The sequence below is a fragment of the Muscardinus avellanarius genome, assembly GCF_963383645.1.
Source record: "Muscardinus avellanarius genome assembly, chromosome: 3".
Taxonomy (NCBI): Eukaryota; Metazoa; Chordata; class Mammalia; order Rodentia; family Gliridae; genus Muscardinus; species Muscardinus avellanarius.
Genome location: NC_137788.1, coordinates 74,620,001 through 74,641,167, shown reverse-complemented (window position 1 = coordinate 74,641,167; position 21,167 = coordinate 74,620,001). Strand labels below are relative to the sequence as shown.

General features: G+C 38.9%; 2 protein-coding genes across 2 annotated transcripts in view; one reads left to right on the top strand and one right to left on the bottom strand.

Annotated features, from left to right (window-relative positions):
- Window positions 1–302: 302 nt before the first annotated feature.
- DNASE2B (deoxyribonuclease 2 beta) lies at window positions 303–14,894 on the bottom strand (the record flags this gene model as incomplete). Its single annotated transcript, XM_080692138.1, has 6 exons — window positions 303–643; window positions 2,597–2,794; window positions 4,345–4,506; window positions 6,817–6,898; window positions 10,459–10,636; window positions 14,680–14,894. The coding sequence occupies 6 exons, from the start codon at window positions 14,892–14,894 to the stop codon at window positions 303–305; spliced, it is 1,176 nt and encodes a 391-aa protein (XP_080548264.1).
- Window positions 14,895–15,527: 633 nt separating this feature from the next.
- Window positions 15,528–21,167, top strand: part of LOC308261504 (uricase) — a gene marked incomplete at its 3' end in the record, with an annotated part of 35,959 nt that continues 30,319 nt past the window's right edge. Inside the window, exon 1 of the mRNA XM_080693477.1 lies at window positions 15,528–15,617. Within this exon, the coding sequence (XP_080549603.1) occupies window positions 15,588–15,617 (30 nt within the window). The 5' untranslated portion in view covers window positions 15,528–15,587. The remainder of the gene's footprint in view (window positions 15,618–21,167) is intronic.

Genomic DNA, 21,167 nt, shown 5'->3' with positions numbered 1-21,167 from the left:
CAGGATAGCTGGTCAATCCATAAACAACTGAAATTGACTAATTTTAAAAATATTTTTCCTTTCATTCCCTCTGTTCTCATTTTAGTTATGCATATAAATTTATGCATACAATACCATAAATGCAAAGTAGATAAATTTTCACTAATTAGAACATAAAATGTTAAACATGGGGAAATGTTTTATTTGATGATAAATTGAGTATATTTAGAGACTTTTAATATTTAAAGAATAGATGAATGCAAGAAGATCTATTATCAAAGTTTTTATGAGTATACATAAATCTTTTCACAATGTTTAGTTGTTTAGTCACAGTCTTCATAATTCAAAACTAATCTTTGGAATGCTTGATAAATCTGCCGATTCTGGGTACACATGAATCCTCCACTTCTGAAGGCTTGGTGTGGGCTCCGGTTTAAGTCTCCAATACATGTCCAGCGATTTTTGGTGCCCTTTTGAGAAACACACCATTTGGCATGGTCCTGGTAAGAGCTGAAATAAGACTGTCGAGCTATCTTAATGACTTTGATATTGTAGACATGGTAAGGAAGGGAGCAATTTGAAGGGAGCTCTTGTCTCTTTCGCTGCCAGGTTTCTGTTAGCAAGTGCGTCTTCAACTGTTGAGCTATCCAGGCTGCAAAGATGTCTAGGATTCAGAAGGAGAGAGATAGTGAGTCTGGTATTCACACTTAGATCAGTCCCTGAAAATATCCTCACGAATGGATATCGTCATTCACCCCTGATAGGTGAATGTTGCTAGCACAATAATGATAACATAATTGTGATAGTGGATGGAAAAATTTTAAAACCCTGAACATCATTAACTATGAAGAGGTTGGTGTCTGCAAATGTCTTTTGTTGCACACAAACAAGGGAATATTATGTGCTTTGCCCTGAAAAGACCTTTGGAAAGAATAAGGCTAGAGAATTTAATCAGGGGATAGTTTTAGGGATCTTTATAAACCATGCTAATATGTTTGGATTTTCCTGAAATCAGTGGGAAGTTTTTAAAGAAATGTTAGTGGAGAATTAATATAAATGGATTTATGATTATAAATATCGACCAAGAGTGGATGAATTGGGAAAGGTATGTTAGAAAGGAGATAGGGGAAAAAAAAACTTGTCACAGTAACTGTGACAGTAAACACAGGCATGGGCTGTGGTGACTATGATGGGGGCTGAGAGTCTGGAGAGTTTAAGATACATGTTAAGGTTATTAAGGACCTGGAACTGACTGAATGTGGTGGTTTCATAGAGGATGGGAAAAGAAGGGACCTAGAATGCCTGGATGACGATGCAAAATACGAGAAGAGTGGGTTTGTGGGTTTGATGTTGTGAGTTTGGCATTGCCAAATTCGATGTGACTGTATCACATTCAAGTCAACATGCCCCACTCACTGTTGAAGAAATCAGTTGGTACAAAGGTCTGGGCGGAAATCCAGCCTTGGAAATCATCTGAGGGCTTCCTGGAATGACCCAGCATAGTTTAGAAAATGAGATAAGGAAGGGTAGAGGACCACATGGCAATCTCATCACCTTAGGATGAGGTCCTCCTCCTCATCGTCAGAGGAGGAAGATCTGGAAGAAGAGACAATAGAAGTGGGAGGGAAACCAAGAGGCGGTGTGCTCCCAAAAGTCCGTGAAGAGGAGTGCTTCAGAAAGGAAGTGTTTCAACAGTGCCAGGTTTTGCAGAAACTATTTCTATCCTGTTAATTTTTGCATCTCTAGTGCCTGATACAGGGCTTGGCAAGCAGAAGGCGTTCAGTAAATTGTAGGCAATGTATGAAAGAAGGAAGAAATCAAATAAGCAAGGAAGACAGTGGAGTCATCTAAGGCAGCTGCCGGTGGCCAGGGAAGAGGGTGGTGTCTGCAGACAGAAGCCAAGACTGCAGTGAAGGAGCACGGAACAAGCAGAGGCCCCGGTGATGCTTTAGAAAACATATTAAGGGGGCAGAAGGAAAAAATAAAGATATGGAGAATTTTGAATTGAGGGAGGAGCTTAGACATAATTGTATCCTATGAAGAAAAAACCCGTAGAGTGGGAAACTCGAGCAGAAGAAGGAGAACAGATCGAGAGAACAAATCAAAGCATTTTCAGGCCAGAATGGGTTCCAGAAAGTAGGGTTTGTATCATTTCTGTTGGGATGGGAAAAACCCCACTATAAAGTAAAGAAAATAGATTAAAAAATGTTGGAAGGGTGGTGTGCGGTATTGAAGTGGTTTCTCCCTTGTGGATCTTGTTTTTTCTGCAGTGAGGGGGGCAGGGTAGCATAAAGGACTTGGGAATAGAGAAGGTTCTGAACAACTGCTCAGGGAAGGGAAGGAGGCAACATGTGCGGTCCCAGGCTCAGCTGCAGACTGAGTTTTTACTGGCCCCCTGGCTGCATGGTTGTGAGATGCTTCTGTGGCTGAATCAGCAACCCAGCTATTGAAACAGAGTAAGAAAAGGTTTGAATTGGTCCCTAACTTCCCTGTTCTATTTCCCTGCTCTTCCCTCTCTTCTTTTCCCCAGCACAATTAGAATATTTTCTCCAAATAATCCACAGTGAGTTCAGCAGATGAATTTTATAGTATATTGTTTGACTATGGTTTTTCATACCATCAAGGAAAGAATCAGATTTTGCAAAATGGAGGAAGTTTTGTCCTTGGGCTGACTGAAGTGTGGTGAGGAGCCGGCCAGGGATCTTTGCGGAGCTAGACCTTGTGCACAGTTGGGGCATGTGGAAAAGCTCCTGGTGGAAGGTGGCTGGGAGGGAGCAGCTGTAGACATTCGGGTTGCAGACCGAGAGCTGAGAATCTGAATCAAGAAACGGTAAAGAAAAGTTGAGCATTAGACACAAATGGAAATGCCTATTGATAGCATAGATCTTGTTGCAGATTAAAACAAAACAAAACAAAACCCCCCAAAAAGCAATGGCACCTTTTGAGCACTTTCAACTTTTCAGACATTGGTCTATCTTAATCCTAATAGCGACACTATTGGTAGTTAAGTTCTATTGTTATTACCCTCATTTTATAGGTGAATTAACTGAGACCTTATGTCACATGCCCATGTTTAGAAAGCTTGTAACTGATGGAGTTAATACCAGATATTGTTTTATCTTCATATATATATATATATATATATATATATATATATATATATATACCAAAAGTAGACTTCTCCTTGAATTGATCATTCAACTTTGAGAATAATCAACTCATCAATGTGCACACCTTATCTCTACAGTGTTCAGCTCTTATTCAACAAACTTAACTAGTGAGACTAGGGCTTGCCTTAGATGAAAGGCTTAGTGATCCTTATCAGGAGACAGAATATATATATATTTTTTGGCAGGTCTGGGGATGGAACCCAGGGGCATTTACCTCCGAGCTACACCCCCCGCCCTATTTTTTATTCTTTATTTTGAAGCTGGGTCTCACTGAGTTGCAGAGGGCCTCACTAAGTAGCTGAGGCTGTCCACGAACTGCGATCCTCCAGTCTCAGCCTCCCAAATGCTGGAATTACAAGTGTGTGCCACCACGCCCGGCAGGAGACAGAAATTTGATGAGAAATATTTTCTAAACCTCTTGTATCTGGAGGCAAGTCACTCTTCACTGCTGTTTAGCAACTTTCTCAGTAAAAAGAAAAGGTGATTGGTAAAACAATATTCTTACTTTTTCTCCTTCCACATCAGAGTTTGCCAAATATAAGTATTTTTGGCTATTTGAGCTTGAGATTTAAAAAGTTTAACTGGCTCAGATGTGTCATGTTGGCATTGTACAGGCAACATTTGGTCTGCAAAAAAAATTTTTTTTAAAAAAAGATTGAGCCCATATTTAAAAATCAGGATCTCTCTCTCCCTCTCTCTCTCTCTCTCTCTCTCTCTCTCTCTCTCTCTCTCTCTCTCTCTCTCTCCCTCCCTCCCTCCCTCCCTCTCTCATACACACACACACAGTTCAGTTTCTGGTTACTCAGGAAAAAATCTGGAGATGTGTAATTAGTAGGTCTGTATTCCCATAGGGCCACAATACTGAGGCCTCTAAACGCATCCAAGGAAAGTCAATGCTCCAGTTTGTCACTGTCCTTAGTGCCCATGCAGCATTTGTGTGCTTCACCCATTTTTGTTCATTGCTTGGCCCTTGAATGTATTTGAAACTCCCAACCCTGATCACGTTTAGCTGGTAGACCAAGAGCTGAGCAAGTGAGCCCGCCTCACATCTCACCAAGGAAGAGCCAACATTTGAATCGAGGTGCCGGAGGGCCTATGGCTAGATTAACAAATGAAGTGACACATTTATTTATTAACACATTTCCCGACTCCTTCTCCAACATTGCTATCTCCTTTTCACATGCTCTCGTGGTACCTATTGCTTCATACTGGCTGTACTTGAAAGTTATGCAGATGCCACTCTGTCCATTTCGTCTCCCCGTGTCTGGGTAATCATAGCCTTCTTCAGGAATTGGAGGAAACCGGGGAATAGAATGAATTAGCCAGAACCCTTGAATTCTGTTCCACAGCAGTACACCTACCAAAGATACATTTAATACAAAGAAATTAGAAAAAACAAAGCTTCTTTGAAAATAGAATTCAAAGCTGTAACATGTAAGCCTACTCATGCTTTAGTTTAATGTTTTATTAGGCCCATGATCACAAGAAAAATGCTCATTTTTAACGATTTCAAAAGCAATTCTTGTGCACATCACAATGCCCTAGTACTGACTATAAGCCACCACAAAAGGGAAGCCAGTGCAGCTACCCTGTGAAGAGTTAAGAAGAATCTCATGTTGAAACTACAAGGAAAATTGTTTTGGCAGAATGCAAATTTTCTAAATTGGAATTTGACCTTGTTAAATTATACAATCACCTGGCAAGCTTCAGATAGTGTCTTCTCTATTAAGTAGCTATTTTCAAAAGCTGGCTTAAAAAAAAAAAAAGCTTAAAGAGAAAAAAAATTAAGCGAAGAAAAGTACTTGCAGTACTTTGTTTTAAGAAACCGATTTTTAATTTATTGGAGAAGAGTCACCCAATTCTACAGGTTTGAGAAAAGAGGTAGAGGTGAAGATAAAAAAAAAAAAAAAAAAAAAAAAAGCCGTATTAAAGCATCCTTGTTGGTTATGTTTGGTAAAAATCTTTAGAGCTTACAAACATGAAAACCAGAATAGGAGAAAATGGAAAGATTTTCATCTTGTGACACAACAGAAAGAAACCTGTCCAGCAGGCATCTCAGACTACTCTGTGTTTGTAAATTTATTAGGACTTTCCAATTTGCATATGAGAGGCAAACAAAGTTCATTCATATTTGCCTTATCATCAGAGTGGGAACCAAATGCCTACTAATTATTTCTTTTTCAAAGCGCACCCCTAAGAAAGCATACTGTTGCTCTGTTGGTGGAAACAGAATCAATACGTATGTGGAGGTGGAAAATATTGAAAGTTCTGTTGCCTAACAGAGTTGTATTGAGCTCAGTGTTTCCCTCTGCAAAGATGAATATGCTGTTTTTATGGGTTTTGATGGAATCTCAACCTCCTTGTATACATGTTGCACATTTTAGGGTATCTGTTGGAAAAAGGAGTCCCCTTCTTGTCATCAAATCTTATCCCCCCCCCCCCAAGTCTTTACAGCAACTAACAGGGTAAGAGAGAAATGATGGTTGGAGGTTGCTGGAGGAGAAGCTGGAGAATGTGGCATGTTATAAAAATTGTTGGGTTCCATGTAAATAGGGTCATGAGAAGGGCAACGGGACTAAATCAAGAGCTTTCAGTGCTCATGACCTTTGACAGTCATAACAAATTACATTCTTAATCAGAAGTTGAAAATTAACAAACAATGGTAGCCTGCAGATATATTTTATGAGGTTTGCAGTGCATTTTTAAAACTTTCAATTCATTGCCAACATTTCACAACCATGGAGATTTTTCACAGATACTAACTTTCAACATCTCCTAAAAAATTTTACCTCTATAAAGCAAGGTGAAAATAGCTGTCCCCTTTCAACCAGACTTGGCTGTGATTATCTGCTAGTTTAGCCCTCTTTACTTGCTGATATTACCTGCCTGCCTCTGAAGGCAGGAACCTTCTAAAGAATTCATATTGTCATAGACATTTATGATATAGTAAGCTTTAAGATAGCCATTATAATAGTTTTATAGAAATGTCTTAAGTGTTTAAAAAGGATTAAGTATGCTTTTCCAGTGAGTATCAGGAAAATAGATTTTTAAAAATTATTTACATTTTGAATTCTTCTATAATATCATACATACTTGCATAGTTTATAAATATAGAAATAAATAAAATATACAATATGTTTAAAATATATATCATTGTAACATAAAAATTAGTTGAAAATATTTTCAAAGATGTTTACTTCAGATGTAGCTACACATTATAAAGAGTGAATTTTACTTGATATAAATTATAACTCAACAAAGTTAACTAAAAAGTGTGTGTGTGTGTGTATTAACACACATATGCATTATAGATGCATGTGTACATACATAGCATATGTAAAATGTAGACTTGCCAGCATGTGTGTATATAAAGATGTTTACATACATACTAACTGGTGTTGCCAGTATCAATACTTGCATTTTTGCTCTAAAACATATATTTTAAAATATTTTAAGAAATAAAATGGGACTTCTAAAAAGAGGATTGTTAAGTTAAATTATATGATTATTTTATTTCCTGTTATATAGAAGTCATGTATTTCAATTATTTGAAACAAACCACTAAAAAAAGCTATCTTTTTAGTGGAATATGAAAATATTCAAGGTGAAAGATTTAAGAAAATGTTGATTTCTACTGGGAAAGAGAAACCAAGCGCTGTTACCATACCTTTGGTGTGTCCATGCTTTCTACTGTAATTCACAGATGTAGGGTCTCCATCATTGTATATTAGATAAGCTGTATTGTTACTCTGCAGGAATATATTAGAATTATAATGGCATAGATCTTCTAATCACAAATGCTCATAACATTTCTACCAGCTCCCCAGCCAGCAATAGGGAGCTATCATTTATACACATGAGAAGCCATCCATTCTCTCCATAGGCAGCTTCCCTATCAACCTGAATGCTGTGAACATGCAAAACAGCAGGGGAAAGGAAGTCCATTCCCAGCCATGCATAGATCCTTGTGCATTGTGATATGTGTGTGAGGGCGATAGTCCTATTGCTCTTGGTTGTTTTGGAACTAGGTTCCCGATTACGTAACCCGTGTATGATAAAGGAGTGCTCAATTATTTGTTTAGGAAATGAAGTTGGAGCAACCAGCCAAAGACTACACCTGGGGTTTTTTCCATTGATGCTGTGGGCACAGTGCAGGACAGGCTGTCAGGATCTGATTTTCTCTGCCTACTTCATACTTCACTACCTGGTGGTGGATTTCTATTTAATCAGGATTCCTCATTATCTTCTCCTCTTTCTCCCTGATACATGGGAAGGTTTTTTCTTCAATCTATTTCTCAGTGTCATGTCACCTCTCTAACTTGATATTGCCTTGCTTTAAAAAAGTGGAGAAATTCAATGTGTGATATTGAATTTCCTCTGGTAAGGAAAAATACGAATCAATTCTCCAAACAGCCAAATCTCAGTCAAAATAAAGCTATTATTTTGATAGTGTCTCTTTTGTCACCTTTTGGAAAGTTGCTTATATTTGTTCTGGGTGGTTCCATCCGATTGTGTCATGATGCAGTGACCTTTACTGAAGCCAATAATATTGATATTTTTTTTTAAAAAAAACCTAATGACATAATAAAAGCAGGAAAGAACAACTCATCTCCTTAAAAATGTTCTTTCTTTTCTCTCAGAAAATAAAATTGACAATAAGTCTCTTGCAATTACTTAATTATTTGATATAATCTGAAAACACTTTAAAAATGCACAACATAGTCTGTGTAGCATTCTTGGCTACAGTGCTTAGACATATCCAGGAAAGTAAGCTGGTTTCTTACTTTAATTTTCCAGAAGCTGTGGAATGGTTTGTGCCCTCCTTCTCTGGAGAACTCTGATAGTTATTCTATGAGCTGACATTGATGTGGCAATGAAGCCATTAGTGTGCCTTTGGGATGCAATGTGGTGGGGGGATTCTAGGAAGAGCTGGAGGAATTTCATTCTTATAATAGATGATGATGATGATGATGATGATGATGATGATGATTTGTGGTACTGGGGTTCCTGGAAGCCCTTCTACCTCCGGGCTACACTCCCAGACCTATTTTACATTTTGAAACAAGGTCTCTTAAGCCAGCGTGGCTGGCTTTGAACCTGCGCGATCCTCCTGTCTCCACCTCCCAATCACAGGGATTACAAGCGTGCACCACCATGCCTGGCGATGATGATGATTATTTTAACCAGGAGTGTAACAGCCAACTAAGGATAAGTGAGTTGTAGCCTTGGTGGGAAAAGAGTCTATTGATAAAAGGGAAAGATCACAGATTTAGGAATAGGTAGGTAAATGTGTTTCTCTAGACAGCTTTTTTTTTTTTTTTAACACACATGTTGAGTATTGTTTGACTACTGGATGTCGAACAAGAGAGGATGGGTCTCTGACACTAGTCTAACAGGGAATCTATTCAGGCAAATACAGGCAACTGAAATATGGTTTGATCAGTATAATTGTGGTATATGGAGGACTCTTAATCATAAAAGCAAAAGTAGAAAAAATAATTTCAAATTTAACAAGGTAATAGGCCTTGGTCACCTTGACATTTGAGATTTAAAATTAGTTGATCTGCTCTTGTGTTCCACCCTGTTAGAAGTTCACTCCCAGGTCAGGAGATGGGGAAGTTATAATCTCATAGTCACTTCTGGAAAATAGTTCCAGCTTGCAAAGAACACTCAACATCCCCTAGATATCACCCACTGTTGCTGCTCTCTTCTGGCTCCATGCCAATCAGACCTGGAAACTAGCTCCTTTCTTGTCATTTTATTCTCAGAACTATTCACTCAAGGTGGTGTGTGTATGGGTTTTCCTGAAGGTAAGAAAATTGAATGGTTTTACATGACCACAATGCCCTAACCATTCTCCTTCTTTGTTTCATATCCCCTTTTAATTCCCTGCTTCTTTCTACCTGTTTTATTTTCTTTTTAAGCAGTTTGGCTCTGTCCCTTCTAGACTCTGGGACTGCCTTTGTACCTTCCAAGATCATTATTGGATTCTGCCAAACTAAGTACCATCTACTCTAATGAATGACAGAGGCTTGACAATGTTACCCTTTCCTCTTCCCTGTCCCAGTAGTCCCTGGGATGGGAGAGAGAACAAGGCAGGCATTTATTTTCTTACTAATGGGTTATGTTCCTGGTCCCCATCATGAACCTTGGAAAGCAAAAATAGCTACAGGCAGTTTTCATTTCATGCAAGTCTGTTTATTCAAAATAGGGTTGTTGGGATTAAATAATTTTTAGAAGAATCTAGAACTGTTATTGGCACATCACATTTACTTAGAAAGCCTACAAAGTGGTTTTAACTTTGAAATCCTTCTCTGGAAGCTGTTCTATTAATGGCAGGTGAGTAAAATCAGTATTACTACACACAGTGACCACTCACTGCTTATTTTGAGTAAATATTCAGAATACACACATGTAGTGGTGCTAGAGGCTAAAACGGTCTTGTAGTGAGATTAAATTACTTGACATATATAAAAGCCCAGCACAGAGTCCATCATATTGTGAAAACAGGTATTTTACCTATTTACTTCTCTATATGTTATTATTAGGAAATTAGTACATGAGTATAATTGGATGATAATTATTGCTTGAGTTTTATTTGTCACTCCTTGATGGGAAGCAGTCACTGTACAACAGATGGCACCTGGAATGTTGGGGGGCTGCCCGTGTTGAAGCAGTAGGCCTGATTACCTGTGTCTTTGGCTGGTTAGCTCATTGCCTGATGAAGTCCAGATAGCAGGTTTAATCTCCAACTAGGCAAGCTAGTTCTATGCCTTCGAAACTAGAGGCTTAGTTGTCAACATACCATTTTAAAAATAATTAATTAAAAGGAAGACCCAGTGGAACCTTTTACTGGAATCACTACCACTCATCAACACCATAATATAAATAACCCGTAATGTGTGGCAGGTTGATCATGGATCTATATTGCCAGGTAGCAGGAGAGGGATCTTCTATTTCTATTATGTATGGATAATATGGCACATACTGAGTGAATTGACAGAGGTTTTGGCAGCCAGAAGACTTCAATGAACAATTAGTCTACACATTGCCCAGTGATACCCTTGGATAGGGTACCAAGTAAACATGCAATATGACATTACCATAGTGTACAATGACATATTTCCTAAGGTCTTGATCAGGCTGATCCTGTTAGTTGTCCTGAGCTAGTTATGAGCTGGTTTTCTTCAAGTTGCTAGGATTGGGGGTTGGGTGGGTAAGTAGGGAAAAAAATCTTCTAAAGCTGCTTTTGGAAGCTTTTGATTCTGTTTGATGGACTTTCTAAGTTTAAAAATTAACTGTAACATACCTTGGAAGCATGTGCTTCATATAGCTGCTGTAATGTCCTTCCCAAAGCACTCTTGGTGGTATTTATCAGCTGCTCACTCCTCTTCCAGCTTCTAAGTGTAGAGTCGAGGTATAGGTACTCTAGGCCCGTCTCTCCACTCTCCTTGCTTTGCCTTTTAGGTAACTTATAAAAGGCAAACCTAAAAAGGGAATGTATATGAGTTACACTCATTTATTGACTGCTTTCCTGGTGGCAGTCCTCGTGTAAAACACCCACCTGTATATCTGGCTTATGTTTCACAGATCCTCTAAGGAAATGGATTTATCCAAGATCTCTGCCTCTTTATCCACCCTTTTCTTTGTTCCTCTTCAGAAAAGGAAATATGAAATGTCCTGGATATGTTCTAAGACATTAATTGGCCTGGTGGGTAGGGTACCAGAGATAGAAGTTCATGTACACTGAGAGTACATGACATTTCCACAGTCTCCTTCTGATGATTCCGCAGTTCTGTGGCTGCAGCAGGGAGAAGGTCAAGGCCCAGACTTGGCCTGGAGAGATCTTGGATTCTCTTCTGTAAGTGCTTGACATTCTCATCTCTATTTGTAGCTGGCTGAGGATGAGACTTGGGTGTGGGCTTTAAGGGGAGATGGCGGCTCCCTTGAGCCTCTGGCCCAAGCCACATTTTCAGCTCAGTTTATCCGAATGCTCTGCATGGAGAATTTGGTCCCAAGGCCAACTAATTAATTAAGCTCTTTCTTTTGCTATTATCCCTGTCCTATGTCTCCTTTAGGTATCTCACATGGAGCGCAGGTGGCAGGCTGTCATGGACCACCAAGTTTAGAGTTTCTCAGAGTGTTCTCTTCACATTTTGAGCCAGTGCATTCTTTGCTGCACTGTAATATTCCTGGCTTCTACTTATTAGATGCCAGTAGATCCCCAAGTTGGGGATCTCTCTAGATCTTGTCAAAAGTCTTCTAAGGGAAAATTGCCCTAAATTAAAAACCACTGGTCTAGCTAAATGCTTTCTAACACTATGAATTCCATTATTAACCCCTAAACACTCACAGTGAACCAAATATATAATGTATATACTATTATCATATAACAGTTTGCCCCTAAGAGGGTCATACTCTTCACCTGGTTCCCTTCAGTCTCTTTTTGTTTGTTTGTTCATTTTTTTTTTTATGCTACTGGGGATCAAACTCAGGGTGGTTCTACCATTTAGCCGCACAACTCAACCTCTTTTTATGTTTAAACAGGGTCTCACTAAGTTACTGAGAATCTTGCTAAGTTGCTGAAACTAGCCTCAAACCTGCAATCCCCCTGTCTCAGTCTTCCAAGTACTGGTATTACAGATGTGCACCTCTGTACTGGGCTCTCTTCTGTCTTATATTTCTGTTCAAGTGAACTCTTTCCTGCCCTGTTTACACTTTTTTATTCATGGGACTGGGTCCCCACATGTGGCAGAAAATGTACAATTATTCTTTGGTGCTGACTTGATGGCCTCTTCCTTAAACTCTATTTGTAAATGGAAGTAGCTAAGCAATAAGCTGCTCATACTCTCCAATGGATAGTGCTAAGAAATATGTCTGTTGGATTATGACAAAAATACATTTTTTGGTGGTACTGGGGTTCCTGGAAACCCTTCTACCTCTGGGCTACACTCTCAGATCTAATATATATATATATATATATATATATATATATATATATATATTTTTTTTTTTTTTTTTTTTTTTTTTTTGAAACAGGGTCTCTTAAGCCAGCAAGGCTGACTTCGAACCTGCACGATCCTCCTGCCTCCGCCTCCCAAGCTCAGGTATTACAAGCGTGCACCACCATGCCCAGCCAAAAATACATTTTGTAGGGCTGGGCTTGGTGGTGCATGCTTGTAATCCCAGCTTTCGGGAGGTACAGACCTGAGGATTGCAGCTCGTGGACAGCCTCAGCTACTTGGCAAGGCCCTTCACGACTCAATGAGACCCTGTTTCAAAATAAAGAATAAAAATAGGGCTGGGTATGTAGCTTGGAGGTAGAATGCCCCTGGGTTACATCCTCAGTATGGCAAAAATAAAAATATAAAAAATAAAAAGACTAAAAAGTAGGGCTGGGGGTATAGCTCGGAGGTAGAATGCCCCTGGGTTGCATCCCTAGTAACACACACACACACACACACACACACACACACACACACACACACAAATACATTTTGTATATCACCACAGTTTGGTGGCCTATCAGTGAAGCCTTTGTGGCCTATCAGGGTATCATAAACTATTAGTTGAGAAGTAGTATTGTTAAGCATTTTTTTTCTGGGTGACTGTCTCTAATTATATGCTATCTCTTTCGGCCCAGACCTCTAGGTTTACAGCCATATAAACCTAAATAAAAACCTCCACCTTCACATTTTTGGAACCAACTATATAATATTTTGCTTTAAATCTGCTTATCCCATACTACTGGGGAACATATCCATGCAGTCACAGAGGCCAGAAACCCAAAGTTTTCATTAACTTCTCCCTCTCTTCCCCTCCAGCCGCCCATCCACTGCCAGTTCTTCTCAGTGTACCTTCCTCTCTGTGCCCACTGCCACCTCTCAAGCATAGAGAGTGTACAGTCTTCTGACTGTGACATGCAGAAGTCCTCTTGCTGCCCATGCCTCTAGGCTGGCCCTCTTCCCTCCAACCTTTGCCGTGCTACTGAGAGACTTCCTGTAATGCTTCCTGCTTGAAGTCCTCAAATAGCTTCCCTTCAATATCAAGTTCCAACCCTACAGCTCAGCACATAAAACCCTTCCTGACCTGGCCCTCACCTCTCTTCCTAGATTCACCTCTTGCTAATTCCCTACATTTTCCTGAAGCTCTAACAATAACAAAGTACTTGCTGCCACACCGTACATGCTGCTCGTCGCCTCTGTACTACCTCATGGCTCCTTTATTAGCCTGAGATGCCCATGAACCTTCCACATTTTTTTTCTAGCTACTTTACACTTGTTCCTAAAACTTGGTTCCAAAACTACTTTCTTAAATAAACCTTCTAGGCGCTATGCTCCACAATACCCTACCTCTGCCTTCATCACATGTCTTTGAGCATCTTGAAGACAAAACTATGTCTTGTTCATATTTATATCTTCAATACTCAGCACAGGACCTGGTAGGAGCTCAGTAACCACTGATAGACTGGTGTTCTCCAGCCTGAAGTTTACACAAAACTTGATGCAAACCATCATGGCAAACCTAAGCACTCTAATTAGAGAGTGAAGAAGTGATCAAAGCTTTATCAGAATCCAACTATAATGCTATGCTGTGTTTAGTCTTATTTGTCACTTAACAAGAGGCCAGGGACCTCCCACCCACTCCAACAGCTGCTTGTGCTGCTGAACAGACCAAGGTTAAACAAACACTGCTGGTGTGATCCAGTCCTTCTCGTTCTCAAAAGGAGAAGCCCATGCTCCAGTTTTAGAAGAAAATCCACCAGCTTCTCTCCTTTGTCATGCTTGAAAACGATGCTTAAATGGGCATGGTGGTGCACATTGTAATCCCAGTGCTTGGGAGACTGAGACAGGAGGATCACAGTTTCAAGGTCAGCCTCAACAACTTAATGATATGTTCAGTAACTTAGTGGGGCCTTGTTTCAAAATAAAATAGGTTAGGAGTTTCACAGAGAGGTGAAATGACCCTGGGCTCAATTCCCAGTACTAAAAAAAAGTGCTGAAAGGGTTCTGTTAGGAAAGCCACATGTAATTAAAAGAAATTGCCACCTGACTGAGGTTGCCAGCTCTACAGTTCTGCAGGATAAGGATCGCTTTGCCTATTGAGAGCTCTTGCTACAGGCTGTAACTATACTCAGAGCTCACCCACCCAGAACTATACCCAGGGCTCAACTATACCCAGAAGCCTGCCCCTGCCTGGGAATCAAGATTTCACACTTTAAGTCCCTTTCTCCTCTTCTTCCTCCTCCCCTCCTCCAAATGCACTTTAATTGGTGTATTACAATTTTACATCATGATGGGGTCAGAGTGATAGGAACATACATGCACACAGCACTTGGTGTGTTTCTCTTTGGGTCCCACTGCACACCCCTCCCTCTTCCCAGTACAATCAATGCCAATCTACGCCCTTTTCTTTTTAGAGGGAGGAAGCGAGGTGGAAGTTCTCCTAGGAACATCACAGCTAGCCAATCCGCCTCCTCTGCACAGGCTTTCTATTTGCAGACACGCATCCCTGCATTTCGTTTACCTACCAATCCACAGCTTTGCCTTCTTCATTTCTGCACGATATTGTTGCTGCCTCCAGGATGCCAAAGAGGCCAAGGAGGAGCAAAGCCGGGGTTGTTCTATGGAATCTTGCTTTCATCTTCTTTGTGTTGTCTTTACTCCATGCCATGGCAGCAAACCTCCCCCAGAGATGGTGGAGTCTGAGTTTCAAGCCTCTCTGAGGCTGTGCTGGCTCTGACATGTGATTTCATTTACCTCTGAATGGGATGAATCCCATGTCATCCTGTGATTCTGTCACATCACCTCAGCGTGACTCTGGGTGCCTTTGTTTTGTGCTGAACTGTTGACTGGTTTGCAAGGTCATCGAAAAGTTCTGGAGATAAAAAAGGGATATATACATAATATTTGCATAACAATTAACTCTTTGCAGTGAACATTATATAGTGTGAAGTTCAATGGGGAGGAGAAATCCATGGTAATAAGTAGATGTTGAATTACATAAATTTCATGTTTTTCTCTTTTTACTCTTCTGATTGACTCTCAACAAGTGAGAGCAAATACATGTGATTCATACATTAAAAGGAAATGACAAAATCTTATGCCTTAATAATAATTAGGATCTGTCATTTATAATGTGCTGTCTCAAGGAAATAATTGCTAGATGGTGCTTTAGAAGGTTGCTTCAAAGTAAGAGCAAATCCAGCTGTTATTTTACCAAAACTGTTGACAGACCTTCTCCACCTCCCTGGTTTTGGCCATTCACGTGGTACTTTGGTTTAAAATGGCTTTGGTGTCTAACTGGTTAGTATGTAATCAGATAAATCTATTGATCACCTGCTCTTCAGGTTAAATAAAAACCTTACAAACTTCTGTTTTGCCCAAACTATTCTTTTTAATTTTTGAAACTGAACCTGAAGTTGAAGGCCAAGGGAAAATGACCCATTACCAAAACAACTATAAAAAGGTGAGATTTATCTCTTTTTGAAAGAGGGAAAGAATAAATATCTGAAAAAAAAATCTTTAAATGCATGGTGCCTTTAAATAAATTATTAAAGATGTTGTCGTGATAAATAGCAATTAACCTCAGTTCTAGTAGTCACAGTGACTCTCATCTATCACTCTGATTGTGGATCTATATCAGAGCCATTTAAGGGATTTAGAACAAACCAGACCCTTGTAAACCAGTCACTTCTGCCGGCTCACCTAGCATTGTTAAGATTCTCAGAGTTCATAGGAAAGGGAGGTTTTGTGGGTTTATTTCTTCTAAGACAGAGTTTGGTCAAGAACAGTCAGAGCTACCTGCCTATATTACCAGCATTACCTGCAAAAAAGGCAGGATTCTGGCCCTCATCTTAAACCTGCTTAATCAGGAGCCTCCCAGTTGGGCTCAGGAATCTATCTTTTTAAAATAAGCTTATTGGTGATTCTGGTACAACCTAAAATTTTCTAAACTCACTGCTCTGAGGCCCAGGCTATATGGTGTCTGGTAGATTTGTAGCCTTCTGCAAGAAGCAGAACAAATTGGCTAAACCAAGAAACATTTTTTTTAACCATTTCTCCATTACTATCATTTAGTTTTACACAGGTTTCTACTATGTTCTGAAAAAGGATTTTGATAACCCCAAGCAATAAAAAAAATCGTGTAAAAAGTTTACTTTTCTATTCAAAGTGAAATAAGATTTGTTTTTTATCTTGCAAAATGTTTTGGTATTACAATGGTAATAACTGAATATACCAGGTATAGGATTCATTGATGTATTTGGAAAATATAAGGAGCTTATTGTCAGTTATATAGGCTAAAGACAGCTTGTTGGATATAATGTAAAACATTTACTGTTTTCTTCTCTCTGACAAGTTTAGCATAATACCTCAATAATAGTAAATGATCTTTAAATGTTAGCTAAGATTACTCTTACCTTTCTGTTAAGGTGGGCTGTGGAAAATCTGTACTAGGATGGTATTTGCTAAACCCAATTTTATTTAAAGGTCTGACACTGTTAGATTGGTTTCTTTCAGATGTAACTTTCTTATCTCCTGTTTTTGCTGACAGAGTCATGCTGGTTGTTGGTCAACGACCTTCTTTGCAATCACTGTATCAAATACCACACCAGACTCTGAGGATGTTCAGGGATTTCGACATGATTCTAAAGCATAGATTACGGTGTGTCCCAGTTTTACTAAAAGCAGCAAAGTAATATTATAAAAAGAAACCCCTAAATTTCATCAATAAAGGAAATGCAAAGTAGGCTGAATGGTTTTTTTTTTTTACAATATTACCTGTTTCTGAAGCCCAAGTAGTATGAAAATACCATGTTCATTTGCAACTCTATTACCTCTAGTAGAAAATGCCTTTACTGTAACTTGACCAAGTACAGCAAACAAGAAAGAATTCTTCACTTGGTAATGGGCTTCTGATTTATAGTTGGAAGTTTCTTTCCATTTATCAGTCAAGTAATTTGAGAAAATCCTAGTCCTGATCTCTTCAAATAGTGCTTCTTCCACAGTTACCACGTTACATCTGTCTGGTACATTATATGTTCACCTATTCTAGCTCCTTGCATGTCCATAGTACTTGACTCTTTGTTACTCTCCTCAGTTCTCTAATTCTCTATTTGAGAATATTAAATCTGTTACTTATTCTATCTCTTCTAAATAACTAATTCTTTTTTAAATTGTGTTTCATCTGTTTCTTGATCCACTTATTCAAACACACTAGAAGTTTTATTTTTTCCCCCAAGTTAATTTGATCATTTTATGGTCTCTAGAGTTTCTTGCTTATATACTCAATTTTCTTTTTTATTTGTTAGAATATTCAGCATATTGTTTCATATCTTATTTCAATAGCTACAGTCTTTACAGGTCAGACTTTGTTCTTATTTCTAAAGCCCTCTCTTATGATACCTTGTGTGTACTTTTTATTTAGGGCTGTAAATTCAGGTTTCTTGAAGCTTTATCTGTGAACATTTTTTTAAATTAAGGTAACGTTGGGTTTTTCCATACCTTGGTCTAGGCTGGCTCCGTCAAAATATAGTTATCCTGTAAAAGATTCTTGGGAATAAGGCTACTGGCTTTCTTGTTTTGATAGCTTTTTAAAATATGCTTTACATGCTATAAAAAATATCTGTTTAAGTCTGTAAGACTTTTGCAAGCCTGCTGATGGACTGAGTGAAATCTAGAATATGAGAGATTGAAGGGAAACAGTGATATATTTGTGGCAGGAGGGGAGAGGACTTGAATTGTTTTGATAAAAAGAGATAAGACAACTAAGTGCAGAAAAAGCAATTGCTCATAAGTAACGTAATTAAAAGAAAAAATGAGAATAGTGGAAAAGGACCAGTAAATTGTATTTGATTAATTCCTATGCATTCTCCAGGTTGCTTTGAGAAGACAGCTCTTCCTGGAAATCATCTTTGATCTGTCCCAATCTGGTTTAAGTTGCCCACAAAACATTCCCAGAACTCACTGTATTCTTTCAATTAGAGTAATTAACACAATGTGTTACCAGTTAGTTGATTAGTTTTCTGGGTCTTCCTGCAGACAGTAGTGATGAGAAAACTCTTGTGGGTCCAATCTGTCTCACAGCCTGTTTTTACAAATAAAGATTTATTGGAACACAGCCATACCATTCACTTAAGTATTATTTATATGTACTTTTATGTTATAGTGGCCAAAATGGTGTGTGTGTATGTGTGTGTGTATTTTTGTGTGTTACTAGGGATTAAACCCAGAAACATTCTACCTCTGAGCCATACCCCCAGCCCTATTTTATTTTTTATTTGAAAACAGGGTCTTACTAAGTTGCTGAGGCTGGCCTCAAACTTGCATTCATCCTGTCTCTGTCTGCCAAGTACTAGGATTACAGGCATGGATACCAAGCTTAACTGTTTCTTCACAAAAGTTATTTTAGTGTTTGATCGCTCAGGCAGAGCAGTTCACTGTTAATTCTCCAAACATAACACAGTGCTCACCACCTGGATGATGGGTTGAATAAGAAAGGGTTTTGAGTCTTCTTTTGGGATTTGTATGGAATTGAAAACAAATTAAATCTAATCAGAGAAACAAACAAAGTGGGTAAGTAATAGGTCAAACCCCAGCATAAGGGATTTCATTATAAGATTTCTAACTCAGGGAGGTCCTTCCCTATGATGGAAAGGACCAGGCAGGCCTGGGTTTAGCCTTGGCTTGCCTCTCACTAGCCTGTGGTTTCCACCTCTTGAGCTCCAGTGTCTTTTCTAAAGGTGGGATTCACTATCTCTACCTTCACAGAAAGCTCCCAGGGCTCTGTGGGACCTCTGCACACAACTGGTGCTGTTGAATGCTAGTTCCTTCCTGTTTTGTTTCCATTTCTTCTTTGACAAAGTTATTTCCTTTTCTTACAAATAGACTACAAACAGTTCTTGGGTAATGTGTTTTTAAATGATCACAAAGAAGCCCATATTACTCTTGTTTTCAAAGGTCCCTATCCAGATAAAATCCATAGTTCAATTCCAACCCATACCCCTTTGTTGAAATCAGGAAACTGAACTTTCATTTGCCCCATAGGGCAACCACTCTTCTATTCTCCTGGGCTCACAGCTCAAGCAAAAGCCATAAACCCAGAATCCATCTGAGCTTAGACTCCCCTGCAATTGAAAAAAAAAAAAGTGACTAAATCCTTCTGTCTCAGCCTCCCACATTCTTTTTTAAGGCCAGTTTCAGCAACTTGGTGAGGCTCTGCTTCAAAATAAAAAATAAGAGGTGCTAACGGTGTGTCTTGGAGGTAGAATGCCTCTGGGTTCAATCTCCAGTATAAAAACAAACAAACAGACAAACAAACAAACAAACTAGAGCGCTAGAAAAGGGGTGGTTTGTGCAGAGGCATGTTTTCTTTCATGTTAGGTAAGTTTCTGCCTATTCAATGTCTTTTCAGTCTCAGCAGGATTTTCTCTGCTATACCAGTCTGCCTGTCCCCATATGACACGAGACAGCTCATTTAACATCTCTGAGCTGGTTTATTTTAAAATAGGGATAATTCTACTAACTCACAGAAATGTTGTTGTGAGGAATAGATAAGACAATGTAGGTGCCAGTGGGTGGAAAATTAAATGGTACAAATGGTGTATGAATGCACATTTCTGGTAGTATGGCCAATTCCCTCCTTCTGTTAAGATCAGTGTTTTCTTTCTTTCTCTCTAATGAATGTGACTCTGAAGAGTTCTGTCAAGCAGATCAAAGGGGGTGTAGGGACTGTGCTACGGTGGAAAAGAGCGTGCCATCTGGAGCCAATGGGCTGGGCTCTTGTCCAGCCTTTATTATCTGGTACCCATGTTACCTCAGAAAGCTACCTAGCCCAGGTGTCTTACTTCATCACACTTGGATAGTAATATCTATGTCACAGGATTCTTGCAAAGGCTTAGAAGAAATAATACAGGTACATTTCCTGAAACATACCAAACCCTCAATACATGGTGGCTGCTACTATTTTTATTTTCAGAGCTATGCATTCAAAAATAGGCATCTTTCAATATATGCGTTTCAGTAAAATTTTCTTCCAACCAGTTTTGGAACTCTCCATCAATTCTTTATTGTTTAGATTCCTGCCCATATTCCAGAAGCTCTTGGGGCCTTGTTCCAGGGTCTCTGCCCTAAAGCTATGGGTGTTGTGGAGGAGATGGTAGGAAAATTAGCATTGTAATAGACAGAACGAAGAAAAAACTGTGCACCTGTAACTGGAGTCTTCACTAGGTAGCTGGTTACCCTTTCTTTCTACCATCATTATGTAGATGAGCTGTTATAAGACTCTTGAAACATCTGCTTGACAAATCTCTTTTAGACTCACATTTTGAACAGAATGCATATTTCTTTTGATAACAGTCATTTAATAGATACCAGGTAACCAAACCCAAAAAACAAAACAACAAAAAAAAAATTCCACAAAAACTCCCATCTGCCTTTAATATTATTACTCAATGTTATTTTTTATCATTATTATGCATTAATAAGATCCACCAGTATAGTATTAAGATTATCCAATGAACACTCCTTTTTCTTTAATTCAGCATTTTTCTTTGAAATCTTTTTGCTCATGAATGCCTAAGAAAATAGCCAAGCAAAGAAAAAACTTAGGCAGAGAATTGGAAAAAGCTTTCTAGCACATTCCACAGATAGAGAGAGGCTGTCTCCATGTTCAATTCTTTTATTTCTTCCAGCACATCGCAACTGAATTGTGTTTATCTATATCTGATGGGTCCATAACAGCTAACATTTTTGTGTTTCTATTATGGAAGGTAGAGATGATTCTTACAGAAATATTCTAAGACTTGAGGGAAAATTCTGGTCATTTTAAAATTTAAATTTATCTTGGTGTGGTCATGCAAGTCTGTAATCCCAGTAGTTGGGAGGCTGAAATAGGAGGATGACAGGTTCAAGGCCAGCCTCAGCAACTTAGTGAGAGCCTATTTCAAAATAAAAATAAAAATCCAAGCATGTAGCTCAATGGTAGAATGCTCCCAGGTTCAATCTCCAATACCACAAA